The 8,645-nt window shown below is 36.6% G+C and overlaps 1 protein-coding gene and 1 long non-coding RNA gene across 2 annotated transcripts; both read left to right on the forward strand.

Annotated features, from left to right (window-relative positions):
- Positions 1 to 329: 329 nt before the first annotated feature.
- On the forward strand, positions 330 to 6,166 carry snapc1a (small nuclear RNA activating complex, polypeptide 1a; the record flags this gene model as incomplete). The annotated part of the gene is made up of 8 exons (XM_052095420.1): positions 330 to 505; positions 2,962 to 3,121; positions 3,238 to 3,378; positions 3,572 to 3,673; positions 3,852 to 3,992; positions 4,148 to 4,198; positions 4,334 to 4,396; positions 6,119 to 6,166. Coding segments are annotated over exons 1-8 (882 nt in total), but the record flags the coding sequence as incomplete, so codon positions are not given.
- Positions 6,167 to 6,909, forward strand: LOC127621835 (uncharacterized). Its single transcript, XR_007967910.1, has 3 exons — positions 6,167 to 6,251; positions 6,382 to 6,441; positions 6,801 to 6,909. It is a non-coding gene; the product is annotated as an uncharacterized LOC127621835 (long non-coding RNA).
- Positions 6,910 to 8,645: the final 1,736 nt, after the last annotated feature.

Consider the following 8,645-nt stretch of genomic DNA (forward strand, 5'->3'; position numbering starts at 1 on the left):
TGATATTTAACAGGAAATATTCTGAGAACATGTTTCTCAGGTCAGTCGGAGCGCTCATCGCACGAAAAGGGCCACTGGCATCATGAACGACACAAAAAGTCACTCCACTGAGCAGAATCGTCTGTCAAATTCCAAAGCCTCGAAATCGAAGAATCGATTCATTTTTTAAATCGACTCTCAGCCCTACAAATATCCGAGCACAGGTGCATTCGCTCAAATAATTACAGTTCAAGATCTTGTAGAAACTGTTGTTTTCCCCGAATTCAGAAAACTTAAATAACTGATGGAAAAAAGTAAGTTACAGGAAAATTATAAAACATTTTTGCATGATGTCGGTGCTGAATTCACGTGTGTGTGTTCCATTAGAGAAGACGTGTGATCACTACCGACTGCCCTTCAAAACCGACTGTGAGGAGCTTCTGGGCCGCTTTCAGCAAACAGAGTCGGTTCGATATGAAGTATTTTCTGCTATCTGGAGAGAAATGAACTTCTCAAGTGTGTTTTTGTAAGGCCACATTTGTTCAGGATTATGTTCCTGGGATGATGTATCGTTTGAAGCGTAATAATATGACACATTCTACATCATGTGTATGGAATCATTGAAAGTAGCATACGAGTATTATGCTTGTGTAAAATGTAAGATGTTTGCCACAATTGTGTTTGATGCTCCTGCTCTTTAAGGAGAGTTCACCCAAAAATGACAACCGCAATTATTCATGTTGACTTAGGCCTACATAATTTTATTTTGTGGAACTCACGATATTTTGCTAAATAAGAGTTCTTTTCTCCCCCCATAAAGTGAATGTGTGTAGACCTTATTCACAACAGTGCCATCTTTGATTTTTGACGAGAATGACAACGAGGCTGTGAGGTACCGACGTACAATGGATTGAATTGGATTGTCTTGCAGTTTAAAGTATTTTTGGATTGTTCCGCGGACGAAATTGTTTTTGCTTTGAATATTTGTAAGTTGCTCTCTTACAGCCTCGTTGTCATTCCCATAAAATAAAAAAATCTAAGATAGCGCCAGCTTGAATAAGGTATATGCTGTGGAGTTATCAAATACTATAAAAAGAACGGACTGAAATTTAATCGAATAGTACATCCAAAAATAAAAACCATCTCATCTAATCCCCTTCATGCTGATCCCAGTTGTGTATGACTTACTTCTGCAGAACACAAATATAGTTTTTAGAAGAATATCTCAGCTCTGCAAGTGAATGGTGACCAAAACGTTGAAGCTCTTAAAAGCACAAAGGCAACAAAAAATTAATCCATAAGACTTAAGTGGTTTAATCCATGTCTTCTGAAGCATTCCGATTTTTTGGTGAGAACAGACCAAAATTTTACTCTTGACATCTGAAGTCTCCTTGGCGTTCATCATTTCAAGAACGATTACACTACCTAGCGCTCTGCGCATACATCAAGCACTAGGTAGTGTGATCGAGCCTTAAGACATGATCGTGCCTAGATACTGCAATGGCGAGGTGTAGAGATTCAGTTTGGTCTGTTCTCGCCCAAAATTCACATCCGTTCTGTTCAAAAGATAAGGGCTTAATGTGTGTTCTTTTGTTCTTACGTTCTCGTGGACGCGTTCGACATCATCCACTGCCGAAGTTCAATTCCAGTACTCAAGAATGCAAGTACAGAGAATGCATGAAATTACCTTGATGAGTCTGCATATTAAGGATGCATCAGATGGTGGCTTATGAGGAAGAACATAGTACTATGGTAGCAGACGAAGGACATTTGTCGTTGTGTTTTACTACCTGTTATATCAATGGTTTTACCTCGACTTTTGCCTGCTGTAAGCTCACGAAAGTCTGACGGCTTGTGAGAGTTGTTATACTCTGCCAACATTTGTTGTTTTGTTGGGCATCATTTTAATATAGTAATAAACACCTGAAGGAAACAAGTGTTTACATACAGACTATTGTATGTAATTGCATTACTTGCAAAACCTCACTGGTGAGATTGATAATAATGCTGTCACTGGTGTGTGTTGATTAAGATTCAACTTTATTGTCATTGTGCAGAGTACAGGTACAGAGCCAATGAAATGCAGTTGTTTTCACATATCCCAACTAAGGGGTCAGAGTGCAGGGTCAGCCATGAAACCGCACCCCTGGAGCAGATAGGGTCAAGGGCACAACAGTGGTATTTTGGCAGTGCTGGAGCTTGAACCCCCAACTTTTCGGTCAGTAACCCAGAGCCTTAACCACTGAGCCACCACTGGCCTAATAACAGTAGTTCTCTCACTGTCTTCTATGTGCTATCACAGTTAATTGTGCAACAGGAAGATCGCAGCACATCTCAAAGCTTGTAATAGACATGTTCTACATCCTCCTGTCCTTCCCAAATTTGTTCTTCTAAGGTGGCTTGACAAGACTGGTCTCCATGAGAATGGAAGTCCGTCTGACTTGCATCAAGATGCAAAATGTCAGGTTTGATGTCCATTATGTTTAATGTCATTGGTTCTTGCATGTCTCATAACCGAAAGTCATTAATGTCAAACCTGGCACAACACATCATATTAATTTATGGAAGCGTGAATGAGATGAAGAGCTATGGCAAGATTTTCAGAAGATAATGATTTGCATATTTTGTCTACTCGTCGTATAGCTTCAGAATATGAAGACTTGGAATAAAATGCACAAAGTCATATGGACCACTTTTATGGTGCGTTGTTGAAGCCCACATGTCAATTCATATCAGTCATAGGTATGGAAAAGAGCAAGAAATTCTGCAAAATTTCATTTTGTGTTCCACAGAAGAAAATCATATGGGGTTGGAACAACATGAGGGTAAATTGCCCACTTTTCATTTTTGGATGAACTACTCCTGTAACGCCTACTGGTTTCTCTTATGAAATAAACATGAAACGAGGAATGTGTTTAAGCTTCACTGTAAACTACTGTTACATGGTCTTGCTTGAAGCTCTCTTTTCTTTTTTTCCAACAGTGGAAACCAAACAGGCCATGAGAAGAGATCCTTCACTCGCCTTACTTTTACAACGGTCTACAATTACTTTCTACCACCGTACAGCTTTCAAATTCGAGTGGGGGCCATGTATATGATCTATGGGCTTTACAACACACAACTTGTTTGGCCTAAAGAAACGGTGACCCTTTTGCATTATCACTCTGGTTTCGAAGCAAGTCGTATGATTTAACTTTGAATCCTTAAATAACCATATGACAAATGCATAACTGACCAAAGGCTGTCTCTTTTACTCAGATCAGGGTTGCTCTTAAGGATTGGTATGAAGTTCAGAAGCTTATCTCGGAGGCAAAAAGTTGCCAGCATCTGGATGTTGTTTACATCTTTAGGAGACTTTTGTCTGATAAAGTCTTTACTTTCACCGCCATGCCCAAACAGGTCAGCAACTCCCATGTCTACAGTATGTACTTGTACAGTTTACATTCAGTCATTCTACATACTGTAACACTGCCACCACAAGGCTTTTTGTCCACTTCAGAATACAGCCTGAGGGATCAGAGATGCTACTAGTGGTGTTTTCCAACTTCCAACAGTGTCTGAAAAGTCTCCAAATTTGTTATCTTATTGGCAGCTAACATTTGAAGCAAGTCAACGGATTCAACATGATGTGAATGAAGAGTTTCGGGCCCGTAGTGACAGAGTGGCCGAACTTGCTTCCTTTGAAATGCAGGAAGTGAGCATATATTATAACACATAGTATTTTGCAAACATATTTGCATGCATACAAATACTAATATATATAATACAAAAAGTAAATGTATTATTACATAAAATATTTCCATTTTGATGACATGATCTCCACAATATAGATACTTTTAAATGAACTGTTATAAATGTGTGTTTACATGCAGGAGGTTGCAAATGTGCACAATCACTATGAGAGAATGAAGGCATCATCAGTGCCCACATCAGTTGGAGTGACTCTGCTTAACCTGACAAGTTTACTTCAAAAATCCACTCTTGAGTACCAGAATTGGCAGCACAAAAACACAGTCAGTATTGAATTGACTGCATTGAATTCAATAGTATTCACACTGTTGTTTTCATAGCTGCATGTTGTTTGTTAATTGCTTTTAGTTTAGAGCTGATTTCATTAAAATGTATATGACATTGTCTTACTAGTATTTATTTACTATATTGTTCTCAGGCTGCAAAAGATAAAGACTCTAAAAAGACTGAAACCACTCAGAAGTCAGAGGTGAGTTAAACTTCCCAGGAACCTTCCATTGTACAGATGCATGTAATTTGGATGGAAATAGAGGAAGAAATTATTATGTTTCTGGATTTATTAGAGACCTTTGGTCTAATAGCATTGTCTTTTGTGTATCTCCAGTCCAGTGACCGAGCAGATCTGCTTGCTGCCATCAAGTCCAAATCATATGGTCATCTGTCAAAGGTTTGAGATTTCTTACCCTTTAAGCTCAGTTGGCCCACCTAGAATTGTTTTTTTTTATCAAAATATTAAAACTACAGTCTTGACCAACACACAATCGGTATTGTTTTAAAGCTTAAAAGCTGTACTTTATAATGAATGTATGCATTATGACCAATGATGAATAAGCTTTGAAATTTGCAGACCAGTTTTCTATTTTGATAAACTGATCAAATAGCAATGTATCATACGTTGTTGGAAAGCTTTCAAAGAGTTGAATACAACCAGATATTTGTAATACTTGCAGACAAAAATATAGAGAGTAATAACATTACTCTCTATATTGCAGTCAGCAGGTGTTGCTTATAAACCATTTTTACTTACAACTTAAAACAACGGAACATAAAATCACATAACATTATTTAGAGGTGATTCCCATTAAAACGAGCCCACACACAACATAATCCGATGCATAGACCATTAGATAATCCACACGAAGCACCATGTGCACATAGCACAAAATGTACTATCTGTCTAAAAACATGTTAGCTTTCCTGGATCAGATGTCTTAATCAGAAATAATGTAGTACGTTGTCCAGCATCATGGAACGAATCCTATTAGGATTCAGATCGCTGCAACCAGAGGTGGAATATGGAATATATGTGGAATATATATACAAATATGGGCAGAGAGTATCGTTCACTGTAATTACATATGACCACCAGGAGATGGCATCAATTAGATGACTCAGACTCAATGATGGCTCAAATGACACAGAATGGAACTGAACGAGAGATTTTTACTCGTGCCTGCATGCTTTGGAGAGGGATAATAACTGTAGTCGTTGTATTTGCATGTGTAATTTGTTCTTGTAAATTGTTAAAGTACAAGTATTATGTTTTTTTTCTTTGTTTGGAGAGGCTTTTGGACACTTGGAGATGTTTTTGGATAAATTACTAGGATAAATAATTTTTGTAATGCCATAACTGTTGATTCCTTTGTCGGATCAACATAAAATCCGAAAAATACAAATTTCTTTTTTTTTCAGCAATTTCTTTGGCTGAGAGACTCATAATTTATCATAATCTATATCATTATACATTTTGAAGTTTTCTTTAAAATTATACCAAGCAATTTACTTTTTATTTATTATTATTATAATTTTTTTTACATTTTTTTTTTTTAGTTGTAAGCCTTTAATTTTGTGCATGTTTGTGAAACAGGAAACCTTTAAAAACACCTTCAGAGCTTAAAGGGCTAACATTTTTTTCATGAATTGGGGATTGTACTGTTTTATTTTTTGGTTTACAATAGAATAACTGAATAATATGACACATGATTCATTAAGCAGTTTAGGCAGTATTCTTGAATATTTTCAAACATAAAACATTTGGAGAGCTACAGCTCCTTACCAAGATATGATATGGCTTCAGAATCCGAAAACTTTGATTAGAGCACACCTAAACTTTGATTAGGACTACTTTTATGGTGCCTTTTTGTGTCCTTTTTGAGTGTTCTAATTTGAGTGTTCTCTGCCTCATAGCAGAATAAGTGGGACAATTATTGTTTGATCAGTTTAAAAAAAAAAAAAAAAAAGAGTTAAAACAATTAATGTCATTGCTCATATTTGGGATACAGCAACATATTTTCATATTAACAGCTGTCGTAGTAGTGTAGGCTACAGTAGAGTACAATCCAGTTCTAAAGATGTTTTTTTCTTTCTTCTTTGCTGAAATGGTCTAAAGGAATCTAAATCTAGGCGCCACAGACAGAAAAAGATGCTCGTGTCAGGATCTGTAACTGATCAAACCCTGTTTGGATGCAAGAGCAAACCAACATCCCTCAGGGCCAGAACCTACCAAAACCTTGGCAAATCAGGTCAGAATTGGCTAAGACCATCTGTTAGCCATATAACACATTTTGATTTCAATTGTAGTTCAAATTGTGTCTGAAGTTGATGCTTGTATAACACGTAAGACAATTTTTGTGTCCACTTTTGTCTGAAAAGGGGAGGCAGATCCGATGAAGGTATGGCTTCTGACAAGGATGGAGGAAGACAAGAATGCATGTAAGCAAAGTTTTAGCAATTAAATGGGAAATTTGAATTGGGTGTACTCATTATATTTGTCTTTAAAATGACTTCCAGGTATTGAAAAGTCATGAAAATGTAAATCTTTTTGGATCTAGTCATTGATATGTTTGTTGTCTAAAATATTTAATTGGCTAGGCATCACTCTTTGTGCAATTCCTCAACTAAGATGCATTAAAATCTTCTTTGAGACGAATGTACACAACATATTTAATTCTGCATTTGTACAATATAAATGTAGAGATGTATGACTGGAAAAGTCATGGAAATTCTTTGGTCAAAAGGAATGGAAATCCTGTTTATACAAATTTTGTAATATAAGTGTCTTCTGATTGCAGTGAAACGAAAAGACCAGAGAAGATTCAAGTGGTGAAATGACTGCATAGCAGTGGACAAAGAGAGCATTGTATTATGCTGTGTCGTTAAAAGGGGAGTTTTCTGTCTTGGCTACTGTACATAAAATTGAGAAATGAAGCTTTTGCGTTGTGTAGTCCACAGACAGTGTTGTTTTATTTCATACTGTGTTCACAGACATTATAGAATGTTATATAGGTCTTGTGTGATGTTTTGGTTTGGACAAAAATAAATATATAAAATAATGTATTATCTTGCCTTGTAGTGCATTTCTGATTTGGCACTTGGTACACAATTCTCTCTATTTTTGGGCCTCTGCCAAATATTCATAAACAGCCTTGCAACCTTCAACCATCTTGTGATTGCAACAAGATATCATCCAGTTAACCAGAGAATCAAATAGATTTTATGCCATGTAGGCTCCGTGCCCATGAAGAGTACATGTGCAACATTTGAAGCAGGGAACATTTAATATAGTGAGACTGATACTGTTTTTATTTCATTTATTTAATTTCATATTATTTAGGCCTAAATTAAGTAGAAAGTGTGAAATATTTGAGTCTATGACTGGATTATTGTTGCAGTGATTAATATGTTTCAGCTGGCAATAATTATTTGAATCCTAACTGATGCAGATTCTCATTTCTTAAACAACCATGTCGGAAGATGTATCCCGTGGTCATGGAAAAGATGCTAATTATTGGCCTGCATCAAGCAAAGAAAACGACTAAGATTGCTGAAAGCACTTGAATTGGGTTAAGAATTGTCCAACGCATAATTAAAACCTGGAAGGATAGTGGTGAACCAACCGCTTCAAAATGTGTTCAGAAAAAGATCTTGAATGATCGGAGATCACTAGAACGCTTGAAGCATCATAAAAACAAATCGACAGTAGAACTCACGGCTATGTTTAATAGTGAAGTTAAGAGTATTTCCACATGCACAATTTGACATGAATTTACAGGATTGTGACTAATCAGCTGTGTGGCCACAAGAAGTCCACTTGCTAGTGAGGCTAATCCGATAAAATGACATCAATTTGCTAGGGATCATAAAGATTGGACTGTGAAGCAATGGAAAAAGGTCATGTGGTCTGATGAGTCCAGATTTACCCTATTCCAAAGTGATGGGCACATCAGGGAAAGAAGGGAAGTGCATCATGTGACGCATCCATCATGCATAGTGCCCACTATTCAAGCCTCTGGAGGCATGTTTCAATTGGTCAGGTCTAAGCTCAGCAAGATTATGTGGCAAATATAATAAAGTCAGCTGACTACCTGAATGTACTGAATTAACAGGTTATCAATGGATTTTTTCTTCCATGACTGCACAACCATATTCCAGGATGACAATGCCACGTTCATCAGGCTCAAATTGTGAAAGAGTGGTTCAGGGAGCATGAGGAATCATTTTCACACATTGGACATCACAGATTCACAATCAAAGCTAAAGGTGGTCCAACGAAATTGAGTTTGACTAAACTTGTTAAACTCTGGACAGAAGATGAGAAAAAACAAACCTTTAATTCAATTCTGAATATAAAGTTCACCTTTCTTTCTTTCTTTAGAAGCCTAAATGTATTTGTATGTTTGGACAGCAGATATGTTCATATAATAAGACAAAAAGGTTAGTTTTTTATTTAGGTTAGCGTATTTTCAGATATATTTTTTTAAATGAATAAAAACATAATTTAAGGGGCGAAAGTAATTAAGATGAATTGAATACCGGGACGTTGTCTCCCTCTGGTGGAAGCAATATTTAAACATTAAAATCGCTCGGGGTTTTGAGGCGTTGATGGGCCAAATTGTTTTTGACTATTTGAGTTAAGA

Source organism: Xyrauchen texanus, chromosome 28 (assembly GCF_025860055.1).
Source record: "Xyrauchen texanus isolate HMW12.3.18 chromosome 28, RBS_HiC_50CHRs, whole genome shotgun sequence".
Taxonomy (NCBI): domain Eukaryota; kingdom Metazoa; phylum Chordata; class Actinopteri; order Cypriniformes; family Catostomidae; genus Xyrauchen; species Xyrauchen texanus.